The following is a 20,071-nucleotide window of genomic DNA, read 5'->3' as shown; positions in this document are numbered from 1 at the left end:
ATGGCGCAGTATTTCAGTTACACAACTGTGTTTTCCGAGTGGGCTGCAAACTGCGGCTCCATCCGCTTATTGCGATGACATCTCCACAGGTTTGAGTCCTCTTCACTGCAATCATATCTAAACAAGAGTCACTTGCAGGTCAGCATTTTTACCCTCATCTCCCTGGAGTGTTTTGTTGCCATCCGATTTGTGGTGGAATTCCACTCATTTTTTACTTTAATTAGACAAGGAAGGTGCCTACTGTCGCGTTGGCCTCAAGTGTTTGGGTGTCAGTTCTTTACGGCGGTGCAGGCACTAACCATGTTGAGCACAGCTGTTTTTGGTGCTCCACAATGGACTGAAGCTCTTAGGATAATTTGTCTCTGCTCAAGTCAACTTTGGAAACATTTTGATAACCCCAGTGTTCCCAGTGAAAAAAAGAGAACGGCAGAGTGAGAGAAATCGAGCTCCAAGGATGGTCTAAGTAATCCTGTTGAAGCAGCAGCCTTAGGGGGCGAATTCCGTTACAACACACAGTTGGAGGCAGGTGTCAGTCATATTGCCTGAAAATATTTCTGCATGAGCTGTTTTTTCTAATGATGAGAATATTGGTGAAGAGCTTTATCATCAGCAGTTCCAGATGCCGCGGAAATCCACAGACCAGCTGAAGCCTAAATGAGCATCAAATGTCAGGGAATCTGTCTTTGGCAAGGTAAGTATTCAATTTGCCTCAAGACTGGTTTAAATGACATCTTAGGATTGCTGCCAGTCAAGCTTTTAGCCTTTACCCCTTGAGTAAATCTAAATCCAGAAAATCTGCTTTTCAAAAATATATTGCCAACACTGTATAGCGCCACATTTCTTTCAGGGATGACCCATATGAAAAATATTTATTTTTTCCACAAAAAAGTAGATTAATGAAATAATATCATTAAAGCACCCACCAAAGCTCTAATGAGAAGCCTGTTAAAGAATGAAATGGGTAAAAATCTGTGGGTGCAAATGAAGCATGCAAATAACCAAAACTCAAAGGTGATTAGGTTCAAGTATGCCAAACAGACAGGAATACCACACAATGGCCAAAAACTAAACCAAAAAGTCATGTAAGTAAAGGACAGGGGCATATTTGATGACGGACAAGCAAAGGCTGGGCACAAAGGGTGAAAACAGTGAGTGGAGACAGACAGGTAAGGAGGCAGGAGATGCTGAGGTGGAGTCTGCTGGGATTTCTTTGTTGTCATGTCTAACCCACAGCCACGCTCCTGGAGCAGCACTTCAGGATGCACACTGCCATCCTTCACCAGCCCCTGTTGACTCACTTTCAGGCCCTTTCCTTCCCACATCTAGTCACATGGCATCCAGTGGAAATACAGAGTGCTCGGGGAATGTTCTCTGACAGGTCTGGAACAGCAAGGGTTGGTGTACAGCCTGACAGGAAGGGAATGCGAAAGTATGGACAGATACAGAAAGAAGAGAATGAAAGGCTGAATTCAAAGTGGGGGCATGAGGAAGAAAGTGAGTAGCTGCAATTGACCAAGAACGCAGGGATCAGAAAAAGACAGGAAACAGGCTGTGAGTGGGATAGGAGGTAGGACGCCACTGGGACCATGGGACTGACTGTGGCATTACAGATGGAGCCAGGAACCAGGGCACTGGCGTAGGCTACGATGTTGGTTGGGGAAGAGATTGTAGCTCCTCTTCAGCCATAATCAGCTTCATCCTGGCTGGCCAGCTCTCCCAGGTGGAAAAAGGAGGAACCAGGGCACTGGCGGAGGCTATGATGTTGAGGGTGGAAGAGATCGTAGCTCCTCTTCAGCCATGATCAGCTTCATCCTGGCTGGCCAGCTCTCCCAGGAGGAAAAAGGAGGAACCAGGGCACTGGCGCAGACTATGATGTTGAGGATGGAAGAAATCGTAGTTTCTCTTCAGCCATGATCAGCTTCATCCTGATTGGCCAGCTCTCCCAGGTGGAAAAAGGAGGAACCAGGGCACTGGCGGAGGCTATAATGTTGAGGGTGGAAGAGATCGTAGCTCCTCTTCAGCCATGATCAGCTTCACCCTGGCTGGCCAGCTCTCCCAGGAGGAACAAGGAGGAACCAGGGCACTGGCGCAGACTATGATGTTGAGGATGGAAGAAATCGTAGTTTCTCTTCAGCCATTATCAGCTTCACCCTGGCTGGCCAGCTCTCCCAGGAGGAAAAAGGAGGAACCAGGGCACTGGCGCAGGCTATGATGTTGAGGGTGGAAGAGATCGTAGTTCCTCTTCAGCCATGATCAGCTTCATCCTGATTGGGCAGCTCTCCCAGGTGGAAAAAGGAGGAATCAGGGCACTTGCGCAGGCTATGATGTTGAGGGTGGAAGAGATCGTAATTCCTCTTTAGCCATGATCAGCTTCATCCTGATTGGCCAGCTCTCCCAGGTGGAAAAAGGAGGAACCAGGGCACTTGCGCAGGCTATGATGTTGAGGGTGGAAGACATCGTAGCTCCTCTTCATCCTGGCTGTCCAGCTCTACCAGGTGCGAAAATGAGCTCAGTCATCTACTTCTTCCTTCTCAAATCCTCCCCAGGAACAACCTGGGCACACAGCCAGTCACAGTTGTCATCTTCCTCCATACTGATGCACGGTGGCCGGCTCTTTCATCCACGATTCATTTTCGCTGCTGGGAGCGCACAGTTTGCTCTGCCTCCCTGTGCGGCCTGTCTTGTTGTGTTCCAATCTTTAGAAGCAATGCTGCAGGCCACTTCAGATCTGTTGGTGGGGCCCAGATTTGGAACAAATGGTGGTTTACTCAAATAAAGTAACCCACAGCCTTGGCTGTCTGAAATTACCTGATTAATGGAGAGTGTCATTTAAAAAGTTTGCAAACCTTTTTAAGCCACTAGTCTTCAGATAGACGTTACATCACTGTGCTCTTAACAGTATTAAAGCAGTAAAATGTCTTAATATAAGAAGAACCTGTAAATGGCAATTCTTCTATTGCAACTTGTAATGTTTACACTGATGACTTGTTGACTAGTAAATATATTTCTGTCCAGTGCCTCTATTTATAAATAATAAGGCGCATATAATAAGTACATATAATTGATAACTGTGTTTCAAAGGATATTGCTTAACTAATGTCAATTTGTGTAAGTAATGTAATGGCCAATTACACTCCAGAGCAGTCATTTAACTTATCCAACAGGTGATAATGGTTTTTATAGCATTCAGTGAAGGGTGAATGTAGCAGATTCAGGGCAATAGACTGAGCTGGCACTTCCAGTTTATAGTTTGCGGCTGTTCCAAGGTGACCGAAGGCATGTGTTTTAAACTGAATTGTAAGCTCCTCGCCAAATAGTATAAATATGCCAACAATTTTTCAATTTCTATTTAGAACTTTTCTTACCTCTCTAAATATACTTGGACTGCTTTAAATTAGATTTGTCTTAAAAGATCATTAAAAGTATAGGTAAAATCTACTGTCACATTAAAAAGGCTTAGAGGATTACAGCAGTCTTACGCTTCTGCTCTGTCAAGAGCTGCATTTTGGTTCATCATTTCCAAAGCACCCAAAGGAATCCAGTGAGAGAAATACTTAGCACAAATCTGATTTCCCTTAGATCTTGCTGTGCTTCAAAATATAAGCATTTATATTGATTAAATTAAAATAATATTTCCTGTGTAATCAGGAATTCATAATCAGAAAAAACAAGAAGAGCTGAAGTGCATAAAGAAACCTTTCTTGGGGGTGCATTTGGTTTCTAAAGAGCATTCACATTATGAGCATACAAATCAGGGAATTATTTTAGCTTGGTAACATGCCAAAAATCCTGTTGTCTGCCTTCACAATTGTAGTCACTAACACAGAGGATGGATATTAGCCTGTCAAATAATACAGCAATCAGTACATTCGGTGAAATACTGGTATATTTAAATAATTATCTGAAACTCTTTTGCCAGGACAATGACCTGAAACGTGTCTAAATCAAAAAATGTTTAGCTGAAAAAATAGTCAAGCTTTTCCCATGGCAATCTCAGAGTCACATGACCTGAACCTCCTTAAAAAGATGTGGGTTGTGAGCTGAAGAGGAGCGATCACAAGAGGATCCAGGATGATTATCTCTAGTCTCTTCTCTGTATTCTCAAGAGAAGCCTCAGACCTTTTTTTTTTGCAAAGAATTAAATCCATGGGTGTAAATTGTGTTTTTCTGTGTAAGTGAAGGCTTTTTGCTAATATTTCTAATAACTTATAAATTATATTGTGAAGGAGGCATTTGACCAAGAGAAACAGGCATCATGTTGCACAGAGGAAGCAAACTGCTTGCTTCATCTGCTCTAAACAATGTGATTTTAACAAAATTTTTCTTCGCCCGAGAGGTCCAGGTCACTTCCCATTCAGTAAACTGCCACAGAATGTGTCAAAGGCAAGACTTTGATGTAAAGAGGATTTGTTCTACAAACAAAAGCTTGCTTCATTCAGTAAATTATATTTAATTGGGTTTACACTGAAAACAAGTTCAAATGACTTTGTTTTGCAAAAAAATGTGCCCAAAGGCAACTGAGGATTTTTTTATTTTATCTCCATATGATCCATATACAGCTGTCAGATTTTTTTTCTTACTCTATTCATCTCCTGGCCTCAGTATTCTGTCTTTGCAAGAGTCTCAGACTCTTTGGAAGAGTTTTAGTCGTGTTTCCCTACAAACAGAGCTTTTCAGAACCTCTATAAATTTGTCAAAAAAACAGCATGTAGCAAAGTGCAAAAATCAAGCTTGACATTACCTCATCTTTATAGCTAATAAAACTGCCTAGGCCACCAGCAAAATGATTTCTGCATTGCTGCGGCCAAGTCAATGCGAGCTCAGTCAGGCCATTTCCCTCTCTGAGACCTCTTGTATACGAGCCCTGGGTGATTTATTGCTGAATTAACACAGCAAGCTGTTCCATTTCTCTGTGTTGCCTCTGAGCACAACATGTTGAGGCACACTGGGCATTTAAACCTGACAAACTTGACACAACCCGGCCAAAAGGTGAATAAAACAAGACAAGTTGACTGTGTCCGCCACATCGCTGATGACACTGACAGCCAGACACGCACGACTGCACGGACGCGGGTTTTTACTGCCCATCAGGACGCCCGATAATCAACATCTGTTATATTTTTGACGAAAATTATCTTTTCATTATGTTATTTGCGATTTTTGGCCCTTTATCAAGTAAACTAGGAATTTCCATGCTTTGCTTGGTACGTCACTACATCACAGTACCATTCTTGCAGTATTTCAGCCTTTGCAGTTCACCTTGCAAGCATGTAGATCAGTCAAATATGTCTCTGTTAAAGCCAAGGGTGGGCTGTCGCATCCGATGGAGTAAATTGGTGGATGCCAGTGGGGTAAGTTCAGGTGGAATCTTCAGGGGTTAGGACATCTGAGGAGGCCCTAAAAAAAGGTGCCGGTTATTAAATGGCCCAGCAGTCTGCAAGCGAGGGCAGACGTGGCTTTGGAGATGCATCGCTAATGAGCTCAGGCAAGGCACGCTCCCTTCATCGTGGGACCTCCAGATGGAGGATGAGTCTGGGGGAGGAGAGGTAGAGCGCACTGTTAATGGTGGGAAGAAAAAAAAAGATGAAAAGAAAAAAAAAACGCTCTGGTAGAGTACTGCTGATGCCTGTGGCTTTCAAACCGACCAACGCCAAAATTAAAGAGCTTAAAATGGCTTACCAGTGGCTGTCATATCTTAGTGGGCCACAGGACTGGGAAAAGTATCTCAGTATGCCGTGGTATGAATCATTTTATATTTCTTCAGCGAGCATATGCACAGACCGAAACAGAGCGGCACTTTATTGTCTCACCGTTTTCTTTAGCTAAGAAGGATGCAAGGAAGGAAAAGACTGTTCGTTTTTACTGGAAACAGTTTGTAAGTCAAGTGTGATACACTGCAGCACAGCACACAGAGAAATTTGTCCTCTGCATTTAACCCATCACCCTGAGTGAGCAGTGTGTGGGGACGGTGCTTTGCTCAGTGGCACCTCAGTGGCAGCTTGGCGGATCGGGATTCGAACCGGCAACCTTCTGATTACGGGGCCGCTTCCTTAACCGCTAGGCCACAACTGCCCCACTTTATCCATCTTGCAGAAGCACGTATTCAGCAGCAGTCAGTTTCCAGCCAAAGAAATGACTGCAGAGCAATTTTAGGTCCATTCTCAACCCAGCATCGACATGAAAGAGACATGCATTGGTGGAAATGTTTCGCTGATGGGAGATGGGATGATTGTGGCAACCACATGGGGCAGTGGTTGGCCTAGCGGGTAAGGAAACAGCGCCTTTCATGGCTGCCCACTGCTCACCAAGGGTGATGGGTTAAAAGCAGAGGACCCTTTTCATTGTGGCACCGGGTGCTGTGCTGCAGTCTTTCACAATGACAGTCACAAGGACATGTCAGTCATCCAGGTGAAAGTTGAGTCATGGCAACTGGACATTCTTTCTTTCTTTAATGTAGAGACGTTTCATTCTGCATCCACAGAACTTTGTCAATCTAGATTGACAGATTGACAAAGTTCTGTAGATGCAGAATGAAACGTCTCTACATTAAAGAAAGAAAGAATGTCCAGTTGCCATGACTCAACTTTCAGACACAAGGACATGAAGCAGTACATCAGCTAGGGGTGGTAGTGTCTCCAGGGGGGGGACTGTCCCTGTAACTACTTGTAAGTAGCTCTGGATAAGGGCTGCAAATGTAAATGTACATGCAGTAATTTGGAGTATTTCTACTAGTAAAGGTACTACAAGTTAGTGTTTTACCATTTCATGATGCACAGAATCTGTCTGCCACAGAGTGTTCATTTTATTGTCACTATCAGCTCCAGTTTTTAAGGCACAACAACAATACCCAGAAAGATCATTTTGCTCTGCTGATGTATCCCCCCACGCATGTCGGCCTTTAACTAATGGACAGCTTTTTCAGATGGTATTTCATTCTTTCATCTAAATGCAAAGCACACAGGTTATCAGACTGTCTATAAAGTTACAGCTGGGAACCAAAGCTAATGGAGACGGACTGGATCCATGAGTTACTAATCATTTTAAATGAATATCTAAATGTCATCAAGAAGCAGGAATACCTGTGACTTGTGTTAAAGTTTAGGAATTTAGGAATACTTAATGCAAAACATAGGGGGGAAAATAGGAACGTATGGGTTGAGGAGGGAGGTTACCAAAAGAGGAGAGATCACAAGAGGACCCAGGATGGGTGAGGCTAAGGCATGGAAATGTCTTAAATGTAACAGGTTCCCAAAAAGACATACAAAGACCATGTGTGTGTGTGTGCATGTATATGTGTGTGTGTGTGTGTGTGCATGTGTAATTGTGTGTGTGTGCGTGTATGTGTGTGTGGGTGTGTGTGTGTGTAATTGTGTGTGATCCAAGCCCAGGATGCGTGAGTGTGTGTGCATGTGTGTGTGTGTGTGTGTGTGTTTGTGCGTGTGTGTATATGTGTGTGTGGGTGTGTGTGTACGTGTGGGTGTGTGTGTGTAATTGTGTGTGATCCAAGCCCAGGATGTGTCTGTGTATATGTGTGTGTGTGTGTGTGTATGTGTGTGTGTGCATGTATATGTGTGTGTGTGCATTTGTAATTGTGTGTGTGTGCGTGTATGTGGGTGTGTGTATGTAATTGTGTGTGATCCAAGCCCAGGATGTGTCTGTGTATATGTGTGTGTGTGTGTGTATGTGTGTGTGTGCATGTATATGTGTGTGTGTGCATTTGTAATTGTGTGTGTGTGCGTGTATGTGGGTGTGTGTATGTAATTGTGTGTGATCCAAGCCCAGGATGTGTCTGTGTATATGTGTGTGTGTGTGTGTGTGTGTGTGTGTGTGTATGTGTTTGTGTGCGTGTTGGTGTGTGTGTGTGTGTAGGGGGGGTGTATGCGCGTGTGTGTTTGTGCGTGAGTATGTGTGTGCGTGTATATGTGCGTGTGTGTAAGTGATGGTGGTCTGAGTACGAGAGGGAGAGATGATAACCTGCGAGCACGTAGCCTATAGATGGCAGAAGACTCCCTCTGAAACGCTGCGCCACGGGCTGAAGTGGAGCTGAAGAACGAGACTTCGATCGCCATCCCGGAGGGTCACTGTTCCACTTTCACCGGCGTACAGTGATGAATGAAAAGTTCGAGGGTGGCCAACAGCGGGGTCCAGCGGGGTCCAGATCAATGCCATCCGTGTTCGCGGTTGTAAATGTGGTGCTGCGGGCGAGAAGATAACAGCGACACGCACGTTACCCACGCTTCTTTTAAAACTCCTTTAGGAAGGCCATTTCTCGTTCCTTTCTGCCAGGAAGAAGTTGCGATCGTCGCGGACAGAGGCGCACGGACTCCACTTTGTGCCCCTGTCGGCGAAGATGGTTGAGTCCTCGTGAAGGTTGCTGTGGAGCCCTAATAAAAAAAAAAAAGAAAAAAGGAGAAGAAGCGACGAGCCCACCGCGCAGTGGCCGCCCGCGCCCCCGCCACGCAGCCAGGCTCAGAGCGCGGAGCAGGCAGCCCGCATCCCCACGCCGGCGCCCGTCCACCATGAATCCGCCCGTCCACGGGTCCGTCCTCCTGCTGCTCCCCGCCGGAGGATGCGTCAGGTGCGGGCGAAGGGACGCGCTCCGACCCAGAGCGATGAGGAGGAAAACCGCCTTCATCGTTTGGAATATAGTGTTTTTAATGATGGTCACGTGCGCGCACGGTGAGTCGTTTTTTTTTTTTTTTTTAATTTTTATTTTTATTTTTATTGCTTTCTGACGATTTATTTATGTTCGTTTTGTGCGGATCGGACGCGGACGCGGGGCTTTAGGAGGGACTTTGCGAGGCTGAGGCGCTCAATGCAGGCTTTATCGGGAAGCGGGGGTTCGAACCCGGGAATACGACGTGCGTCCTGCTCAGGTGCTTTACTGAAGAAAGAATACTAATACAGAGATTCTTCGTTCGTGGCGTGCTGACACCTTGCAGGCTGATATTTAACCGCGTCAATCTGCATAAATCTTTTTTTTTTTTTTTTTTTTAAATACCGGATCTGCACACGCAGACCATTTAGCGACAGTTTTCCCTCCCTGACGTCCTCTCATCCCCGATGGATGAGAGCGGCGCAGTGACTCCAGCAGCCCGCCTTCAGCGTCCAGGACCGAGAAGTAACGGTGCTGGGACGATCAGCCTGGCTGTAATTCCCACTGGAAAAGTGAGGACCACCTCATGTCCCCAGCTGTCCCAGTTCTACTCCCTACAGGTCCTGCAGGGTGGGGGACTGTGGCGGAACCACGACTGAAATGATTCGTCAGTACTTGCATGGTGGCGTTTGCTTGAGGATCTGCGCGGCCCACCTTCCCCCCCTGTGACAGTGATTCACCGGAGTGTGGCGTGAATAATAATGGGCTGCGTATGGTCAATTCCAGCAGGCCTGGCGGCGGACCACTCACTTACAGAACAACTGAAATCAGCAGAATCCACCATCCGCCGAGTGACTGATGTGGGTTCATGCTTTCAGCAACTCAGAGCAGCTAATTCGGTTACCTGATAGTCAGCAGGTGAAGTCTTGTGTGTGACTTTATGCAAAAGGCAGAGGGAGCTGGAAGCTCTTAGCTGATTAGAGAATCCATTGTGAGCTACTGGCCTTCATCTTTAATGCGTCAGCCGCACATTCATTTCATTTGTGCATAGATGTAAAGTCCAGGCACATCGTGATGGGCAATTTGTTTCGCCTGACAGATCCCTTGTTGTAAATCAATACATTAATTTACTTACAGTTGTTTCTACTGAGTTCATGAAAACATGGGGATGCTGAAGATTTGGATGGATTTTGCTGAGAAAAAAAAAACTGGACTTATCACCTTGTCCAATCAGTTTGATTTGAGCAGGCTGTGATACTGTTGAGATTATAAGGTCAGTAGTACAACAGTTTACCTGGTGTACTTTAATGCACTATTTTCTGTGTGCACTAAAACTGGCGTAATGTTTTCTTTTTTTTGTAGTGAAGGGTTTCTGTATTGATAATTGCTAAAGCAGCCACCCATTATACAATGTTAGCCTTGAAACACTGAAAGATGATTTGCCTGATAATATAGTGTGTAAGTTCGGGGAAATGCTGCACTGTTGGCTAGTCACTTTCCTCTCTAGCTGGGATGCTGGTTGAACTATCTGAAACAGCATGAAATGCTCATATTGTCTTCCAAATATTGTTCTGCAGGAACATGAGCATTATACACTTTCATTTGTAGAAAATATGCAGTGCTGTGTGTCCTCTATCCTTTTTTTCCACATTCCTTACCTCAAATTAATTGAGTTTGGTACATGACATTAATGTCAATGTGTGTGATGTCTGATTGACTTGCTTATCAAGCACAACAGATTACATCAGGGCTCAATATTAAGCCATATGTGGATCACTTACTCAAAAGCTCATGTCAGGGGCCAAATCCCTGTTGTTTATGAAGGCTTGACCTTTGCTGACTGCGTCCTTCAAGGGTCCGTTATTCCCTCAAAGAGCCATAGGCATGTCCAGACCTCCGTTTCATGTCCTGCGTGGTACCACGTTGATAAAACGTATCCAGTATATAGAAACAGGAGAAGGTTTGACTGAGGCAGATCATTTTCATCTGCATCTGTCACCAGTGTGCATGACCCATTGGGTAATTTGTGACTAGGAAAGGGAGGATGCATTAATTTAAAGGAGCCTTCAGACTCAGACAGCTTGTCACATGGCAGTGACACATACAGTCTTCAAATGCAATAGGATGCATTTGAAGAGGGATGTGGAAACAGGGCAAAATAAACTCTTGGTTAAGACAGGGTGTGTTCGATTTGGGACTTGTTTATTCCATCATCTTCATGCAACTTTAGACTCTGTGTGTATAATTGTTGTCAAATAGTCAACAATTGTCTGTAAACTTGCACCACTGTCATCACAAAGAGAATATGAGCTATGAAAGCTGAAATCGCTGAGATGCTGGGCAATATGCCCAAAACATTACATAATATAATATATAATCTATATTTATTACCTAATTGTTTTACTAATAGCATGTGACAGGTATAATGACAAATTGCAAGGGACTAATACCTTGAAAGAATTTGCATAAAACCTGTTAGAATAATTAAACTTTCAATTATAAGAAATAAAATAACAAATGTGTCAATCACACAAGTGCATTAAGTACTAACAATGTGATCCCATGTTACTGTAAATCTGTTAAGGCAGTTCGATTTTAAATATGATAGACCTTGCATAGCAACAATGTAGGAATCTGTAATAGCTGTTGTATAAACACAGAAATGAAGCAGGAGCATAAATACTGTTTAATTATACACATTTAATTATAGAAATATGTTGTGAAGTCAATGAATTTTATTCATTGACAATATCCTAGTAAACAATCTTTACTTACTTTGTGTTGTAATTTCTTTCAACATATGTTAAAAGGGTTTTTATAAAGAACTGTTTAAAGGTTGGCATCACAGATACACGGCTTGTTACAGCTAATGTCTTTGTTGAACAAATCACTTAAATATCAAGGTCATCCATGTAACCTTATGTGAATCTTAAAGGTAAAGACTTGTAATATGAAAGGTGGCAGGATTACGTTTGACCCTCTCTTCTCACTTGCCAGAGTGCAAAAGGGATATCAGGTGGCTGCTGAAGGAATAGCAGCGGACATGATCTACTGACCTTCTGTGATGGTACAGGAAGACTCGTTGGTGCTACTTAGACTATGATGGTTGAAGCAGACATTGGTGCTGATGCGTATGACCTAGGGCTGGGTGGTATATCCTGAGTGTCCTTGGTGCAGTCCCAACTATTTAAAAATACAAATCTGAATTGAAAATGGTCTAATCATTTTCCAATATAAATAGTAAAGCAATTTGCTTTGGTTATTTTTTTTTTGGCTGTGCTATCCACAGGAACATCAGGAGTTTTTTTCTGGTTTAGTTAAGTTTATGGTGGCCATGATATCATGTTATCTTGTCCATAGTAAAAGAGTGAGTCATCTGAGTACTGAAAACCAAGGCAGGGCACATGTAACCTAATTTCTATAGGGTGTGACAAAAGGTCACACCGGTATGACCAGCTGTTCGGGGGGTAATTTTTAGGTCCATGTGGTATTCTAAACCAATCAGAGACTGTCAGGTGGGGCCTGCCTATGAGTGGACGATTTATAACATTTATTTATAACATTTATATGTTTTGTGTCATTTTTCATTTTCAAACATTTTTTTTCATACCTCAAACTTTATTTTTGTAATCGCCAGAAGGGTTTAAGCACCATCACATTTTCAGTAAGTTAACTTGTCTTGTAGAATTGTGCTTCAAATAAAGAACTCTGTTTACCAGACTGTTATGTAATAATATTAAGTCAATATTGCCAATATGCACACTGATTTTTAAAAAATTAACCTGTAAAACTGCAGTGCCATGGACAATTTGGTGCATTAACATTTGGGCTCATGCAACAAGTGCTAAAAGTTATCCTGGAGCTCTGCAAGGTATGTTTGTCTTTAGGCAGGATTTTTATTTAACCAGTTATTTATCTAGCTGTGGGATTACTGTGATTATGTTATTTGCAGATGGTACTTCTGAGATATAAATGATGAAATTGGAGGCGTGTTGATTCACACCGTCCTATTCATTTTTTATTGTTGTACATAAATCTGAATTCGCAGGTCTCCTGTGGGAAAAGTCGGTGTCGTGGCACTATTTTAATTAACATTTTACCGCATATGCATTTATACATTTTTTGCAGTCGAAGTTTTTAATTGCTGAAAATGCTGCTCAAACCCAGGGATCAGCACAATCAGTGATTACGTGGAGGTAATGCAGCAATAATGTGCGTCTATCTGGCCTAGTATGGATAGAGCAGTGGGAGGGAGGTGTGTGAGCTCTGAGAAATCTATGGGGCCAGATTATGCTAGACTAGCATGTGTCAGGCTGGTCTGGAGGCTAATATAACAACACTGATGTGTGGCAGTCATCCTGCTACGCCAGCTCTGGTAATAACGCTTAAGTGGGAGAGGAAGAGGAGGGAAGGTGATTAATAAAATGTGCACAGACAAGGGCTGTGGAGACGGTGGCGTTTGTGTAAGAGGAACCACAGCAGCGCAACCAAGGGAGCTAGTAGACAAAAAAATATCAGTGTTCAGTCTCCCATTGCAAGCTTTCTGTTTTTCACCCTCACAATCGTTTAAGGAAAGTGTGCTTTCTTTCGGTAATAGTGAACCATTAACTGCGCTGTGCCAGCCTGTTATTGTAGATGTATGCAGCTAGACAGCAGTTAGCAGGTGATTTACTACATAAGCCTGTCCCCACCCTGAGTGTAATAAAAGAACAAAATGGCCACCAACTGAACAAGGTCATTAAGGTCATAAACGCAAGACCCAGCATCTTACAATTCATCAAACTCCCATATCACGAAGCCAACCAACAAAAGGGTTAGCCCCTAAACGATTACCCTGCAGTGCTGCTGAGATATATTTATGCATCAATTTGCCATAGCAAATGCCATAGCTGTTTTCTCCTATATAATAAGTAAAATACTGTCTGTCAGTCTGTCTGAAGCCATTAGGCTGATAGCATAGGCAGTAGGTGCCAAAAGAAATGAAAAACACCCTCACAGAAATGTGTGTGGTGGCATTAGCGATGGTACTATCCGGATTAGTTCACCATTATCTCCCCAAATATTCATTTAACAAATGCACTTTCCGGAAAGGTAAAAAAAAAAGTCTGTGGGTCGTCTTTCAAATGTGCCGTTTGTCAAATCTGTTGATACCATGTTTTTTACAGGCTGTAATTAAAGTGTCTGTATGCTTTTTTCCTTCAGAGGGAAGTAATTTATCATACTTATGTGAAGTAACCAAGTGTACTGTCTCTTGGCATTGTCTCTGTTTTTATAGATGACTTTGGCTGAGGCTTGTTTATTCTTGATCATAAATTTCTATTTAAACAAAAGAACTCCAAGCATAAAGCCATTCCATACACTGTCACCCCCCTGGTCACCCCCCTTCCACCTCCAACACCCCCCAACTTACTCTGCCACTCAGCTGTTTAGACATACAATGGCCTTGTCTTCCTGTCTTGTCTTTTATGACAAGCTTACATTCTGGCAGAGATCTCAAAGGGGATATTTCATTGTTCTGGTGAAAATGACAGCCAGGTACATTCTGATTCAATGGAATTCTATGGGAAAGGTATCTCTCTACGTTAATGTCACGGGGTGATCGGGAAACACGGAACACATGGAAAACTGTCCCGGAGTGCCAGGTCGAGTTTGGGTTGTGACAGTTAAATAAACTGCTATTTTGGTTTTATAGTAATGAGATAATCTATGACACTCTTTAAGACCCCATCAATATACTAGCCTGGAATGGTCTGAAAGGAAAGAATGATTCTTACATGAGAAAGTTGACTGTTGTTGTGGTGTTGGAATTCAGATGGTAGCCCTACAGAGACATTCTGAAAAACGCATTTCAGACATTGCACCATTTTCAGAAAGTCAGCTCCAAATCAGATCTGCCATGCTGCTTGAATAATTGTCAAAAGCATTAAGCAGAATGCTGGGTGACATTAGAGAACTGATGCCATTGGTTTACAGCAAAGCATGTGACCCAGGCTAAAGCTAATTAGTTATTATGCGTTCGAAAATGAGAAAAGTAATAAGATTTCTCTACCCCTATTTTTCCAGCTGCTTCGGATGAGTAGTCACAGATCCATTTTTGCTTGCCTCACCAACTCATGTTTTCAAGATTTGTTGTATGTAGATGGTTTTAGTCTGTTAACTGCTTTGTGTAATTCTGAGCACAATCTTCTGTTGTTGTGTCTGGTTACTGCCTTTTACAGTGACTGGGGTCTCATAACCTCTTCAGATTTGTGTCTTTCACTTTAATCAAAAGACTTTTATTAATGCACCTGTGACAGTGTCAACTTAGCCAAGAGAGTTTGAAGTTATATCTGGGTCAGGACCCAGATTTGTAGATCTAAGTATCACACTTGTGCCGAATTGTTCAGAATTGCAATGACACAAATACTGGTTTTCACAAAGTTTGCTGCTTCCATTTTTATTATGGTAATTTGCATATACTACAGAATGTAATGAAGAGTGATCAGATGAATTGCAAAGGTCACTCTTTGGGAGGGACTTTGGGACTTAATCCCTCCCAAAAACATTCCCACTACATTTCAGTCCCACCAAAAAAGACTTGCAGAGATCATTTCAGTGATCCTCTCGTTAACAGAAGTGAGAGTGCTGATGAGCACAATGCTGGAGATCATTCTGTCATGCTGATTGAGTTAGAATAGCAGACTGGATGCTTTAAAGGCAGGGTAATGCTTGAAATCTTCCCCTGTTAACCATAAGGCCAAAGCGATAACTAAGTGGCTCGGGAAATAAAATATTAACATCTCCATAAAACCTTTGTGAAAATGTCTTGTGGTAATTTCAGAAAATAGGTTTGTCTTAGGCCGTATTATTTGGTGCAATGCCACACAGCTGTGTCAGACATTACAGTGACAAAAAAATGCTGCATCCACACATCCACCTGGAATATTATAGCATTGACGCAATAAACCAGGTTACAGCAGGTTTGATTTACATTACGTAAAGGCTAAAATATATATATTTTTTTACGTTTGACCACTGTTAACTTTCTTCAGTGTATGGTGACACCGATTCATAAGATGTATTTATATTCCTGACCATGAAACCTGGTCAACTGCAGGTTGAACCTTTGATTAACTAGATGCAATCAAGTAGAGCTGGGGGAAAAATTGATAATATGAATAATATTGCGCATTGCGCAGCATAATATCATGATATTTTACATCTTCATGTTGTATCGATACAGGGACACCAAATTTAGTCCACTGGTTGCTGTTGAGTATTTTATTTAGTGAGGTCAGCAGAGGTGAGTGTCAGCGTGCAACTGCAACCTCCACTCCTGTTGGCGCTGTACAGCTGGGTACTTTAAATTACTGCTTGGCATTTCAGGCAGTGTGAAATGGCAAAACATGGCAGACCGCGCGATTATCATTATATTGGCCCCTTCAATATGTAAAATGAAATAAACCGTAAATCAGTTCTCATTTGAGCAGGCACCATCCAGATACAGTACAGCAAATGCACACTTGTTTTCGCAATCCCAACTACGGAGGTAGCGATGCCCAGGCTGTATGATGAAAAAAACGCAAGTTATAAAAAATGTCTCTTCTCTTTGCAGAAAAAGTGGCACTTACATGCATTTGCTGGACTTGAACCTTATGCTATGATAATGTCACACCACATTAATGAGGACTGGCAACTGATTTTCTGTGAGAGCCATACTGGTAGTAACATCACCGAGCTGTTAAAAGGGGCAAAGGAGGAATAGGATGTAAAAAGCAAACGTAGCTAAATGTTGCTATTGCTCACTCAATTTTTATCCATGTTTATTTTAAAAATTCTAGTGGACACATGCAAATTTGTTCATAATAAATTCAGATTATTAACACAATTCAGCCTGTCTTTATTTAATTTGACAGTCAATGCATAACGTTCAGTCCCTTGCCTGGTCAGAGATCTCAGGGCTGCTGACAGGTCCCAGATCACTGGGGAAGGTCACTGCTGGTAGGGTCTCGTAAGCTCTGAAGGGGAACAATGGGGAGGACCAAGGACAACACACACAAGACACTCAGGAGCTGACTTGAACAGCATACACCTTGGTTTGTCGCATTGGTTGACCACTCTCTACTACTCCGGATCAGTCGTGTTTTAATGGGGGACACAGTCACCTCAACCACTGCGGGGGGTGTCACGGCCGTGCCTTTTGTGTGAAGTGGTCCCACTGTGACAGACTTAAGTAGGGAAACGTGAAAGACGGGGTGAATACATAAATACCAAGGCAATCTGAACTAAAAATGGACCAGTGGAAATTGGTTTAGGTGTCAGTTTAGCACACGGTAGGTTGAGATGTAAGTCCCTAGTAGATAGCCAGACCCAGTCATCTACCTTAATGGGAGGTGCGTCCCATCGGCGTCGGTCAGAGTGGACTTTGAATCTGCAGTGCTTGCCTTGCCACACCCTCTCTGCCCGCTGGAACCATGAATCCACCCGGACCACCCCTAACAGTTTACCGTCCCCCAGGCTGATGACCGAGCACACACTGAAACTGTGTCAGCCCCGTGGAGGAATGGCAAACGGAGTTCTGGGCATCCAGGATGCCATAGGACCTAAATATATACCGGAAGAGAGCATCCGCAACTTAGAGCAAGTGGGTGATGACCTGATGTACGCGTCTCATGTGTGTCATGTCTCTCGTTTTTGAATAAATCAATATATCGTCAATGTAAACAAGACATTGTTTACAAATCCTTGGATTACTGCTGGAGCATTAGCGAGGTCGAGTTTTATAAAGAAGGTCACCCCCGGAGGCGATCAATGGCAGCGAATATGTGTATATCACTGTAGCCGTATTGAGCCCCCAGTAGTCAATGCAACCCGTCTTTCTTCTTCACTGGCAGAGGCGGGAGAGCACGACCGCTGATGTAACCCTGCAGCAGGGCCTCGGTCACGTACTTCTCCATTACCCGATGCTCTGGCTCAGACCCTGAATAGATACATGACCGCTGTGGTGCCTTGCCTTGCTTGAGATCAATTGCGCGATCCTACGCTGAGATTATCATGATAATCGTATAGTGACACGTGTATCGTGATACGTATCATATTGTGAGGTCCTTGCCCATTACCACCCGTACAATCAATTCTGGATGTTTTTTTTTTTTGGTATCAGTAATATACATTTTAGTTTTGCTTAAAAACATTCACTTAAACCAATAATAATAAATAGAATAAAAGTGTGAGTAGTATGAGGGAACATGTGTATTTATTTATTATTAAACAAATAACATTTACGAAACTAATAATCACTACAGGAATATTTGATGATGTAACCGACAATCTTGAAGTATAATGGTGAGTAGAAAGCCTTTTTTTAATACATTAATTTATTTTTTACTTTGAACTGGGATTGCTGCAGGCCTACAAGGTCTGGCTTTGAAGTCAGTTTGAGAACAGTCTCTTTGGCTAAGTAAACAAGGCTGTTTTTGACTTCCAAAAAGCCCCTCTAATTTGTTAACCTCAATCTTAGAAATCAGTCGTCACAATTTTGCCTAAAATCAAAGAGGTTCCAGCAGAAAAAACAACCATAAAGCCAAAAGCGCAATCTGTAGAGGGGCGGTATTTTGCAGACGTAGGCCTACCAATCAAAATGATTCATTATATTACACTTCAGTCTATGTTTGAGCAGTCTTTTAGAGAATATGGTGATACAAATCATTACAGTAGCTCATTAGTGGTGTCATTTGTCAGTGCAAGTGATTTCTTTGAGAAAAAGGACATTATCCTACTTTCATGATTTAGATCATATCAAGGTGAGTGCTTAGTGGTGTTTTAACGTCTTTCTCTTAGATTAACTAGTTTTAGCCCAGATTTAGTGCATTACATCCATATATTCCTTGAGTTGGTGCTTGGCAGCTAGTCTGTGGCGCTAATTCTGTTTAAGCTCTGAACACTACAGGAAACCGCACCACAGACATTAGCCTATAGAATATCTGGCACAAAGCAGCAAGTGACCAAATTTAATCTTTCCAATAGTGCCCATGTTCTTATTATTTATTATTAGCTACTTGTGCCTGTCTTTGCATGCATAGGTATTAAAGGTCCCCTATAATGAAAATTTCCCTTTGTGAGATTATTTACATTTACATTTACAGCATTTATCAGACGCCCTCATCCAGAGCGACTTACAATCAGTAGTTACAGGGACAGTTCCCCCTGGGGCAATTTAGGTTTAAGTGTCTTGCTCAGGGACACAATGGTATTAAGTGGGATTTGATCCTGGTTCATAGGTCAGTGTGTTACCCACTAGGCTACTACCACCCTATTTAATATTATTACTAGTTCCCCTAGCCTGTCTATGGTCCTGCAGTGGCTAGAAAAGGCAATATATATAAAGCATGATTTGGCTGCTCATATGGTTCGATCTGGAATGTCTCCCCTTATGTCGTCATAAAGGTTACTCTTCTGTAGCAAGTGGTGAGCCAAATAAATATACAGTAATTATAGTAGATATAATAACATTTGCAGTGATGTTAACATTTACTAATTAGTAATTGTATGTGTTTTTTTTTTGATTGATAGGCAAGCAAGAGCAGTATTGATCTCAGTAATCACAATATGACTTTTTCCCCCCAAATCGTGCAGCCTGAAATAAGAAACCGAAAATATTGCAATCACCCCCTAGTGGCTTCCTGCACTAAAGGTAATATGAGTCTGGTAGCATCGACAAAAGCTAGAAAATGACAAAAATCTGGAAGGAAAATTACAATTTCGACCAATAGTAAATTTCTTAACCGTTTACTATTACTATAAACTACAGTTACTACTGGAGCATCTGGCCCTCAGTGTGTCTGCCGAGAAAAGCTCTGGCCCTTGGAGAAATCAAGTTGATTCAAGTTAAATTTGATGAAAGTGGCCTTAAGCAAATTTTTTACATTTGGCTTTCTTAAACCTGCAGTGACCCTGTGTCTGGACCCACTGATCTTATTCTCTTTTTCGTTTATTCATGGACTACACAGCTTAAAATTGACATACATGACATACATTTAATTTAAAATAATTTCTTATAAAAATGTCTCAAAAAATAATGTGCCCATGGTTTCCACTTTACAGTCAAAGTAAATGACATGCAGTCTCTCCAAGCATCTAATCAGACCATATGAGAGGACGATTCCAGAACCCAATCTTTTTATAATCACCCGTTTAATGGGTTGTCATCAACTGTTGAAGTGGTTCAGCAGGAAACTAAAATACACCTAATGGCAGGATGAATGCATGGAATTCATGGTGAATTCATACATGAACACTGATAAATCATGAATTAATACTAGTAGTAAAAGCTGTGAATCCACACTGCAGTTATCCACAGAAGAATAACCTAATTTGACATGTACTGCAGCATACTCAATGTTGAACATATTTCTTTGAGGTTCCAGTGGTTTTTCTTATTATTTTAAAGGGCACTTTTGGACCACTGTCCGTGACTCTTATATAAAATTATTTTGG

At 42.3% G+C, this 20,071-nt stretch overlaps 1 protein-coding gene across 5 annotated transcripts in view; it reads left to right on the top strand.

The window, feature by feature from the left end:
* Positions 1–7,986: 7,986 nt before the first annotated feature.
* Positions 7,987–20,071, top strand: part of LOC114789621 (CUB and sushi domain-containing protein 3-like) — a 139,855-nt gene continuing 127,770 nt past the window's right edge. For 4 of the 5 annotated variants that reach the window (XM_028978791.1, XM_028978790.1, XM_028978789.1 and 1 more), the window contains exon 1: positions 7,988–8,679. In XM_028978791.1, coding sequence (XP_028834624.1) covers positions 8,520–8,679 — 160 coding nt within the window. In that variant the 5' untranslated portion in view covers positions 7,988–8,519. Of the gene's footprint in view, positions 8,680–20,071 lie in introns of all 5 variants that reach the window. The other variant, XM_028978792.1, reaches the window with a different exon arrangement.

Source organism: Denticeps clupeoides, chromosome 5 (genome assembly GCF_900700375.1).
Source record: "Denticeps clupeoides chromosome 5, fDenClu1.1, whole genome shotgun sequence".
Lineage (NCBI taxonomy): Eukaryota > Metazoa > Chordata > Actinopteri > Clupeiformes > Denticipitidae > Denticeps > Denticeps clupeoides.
The sequence above is the reverse complement of the archived record's forward strand: the minus strand, read 5'-3'. Positions and strand labels throughout refer to the sequence as shown.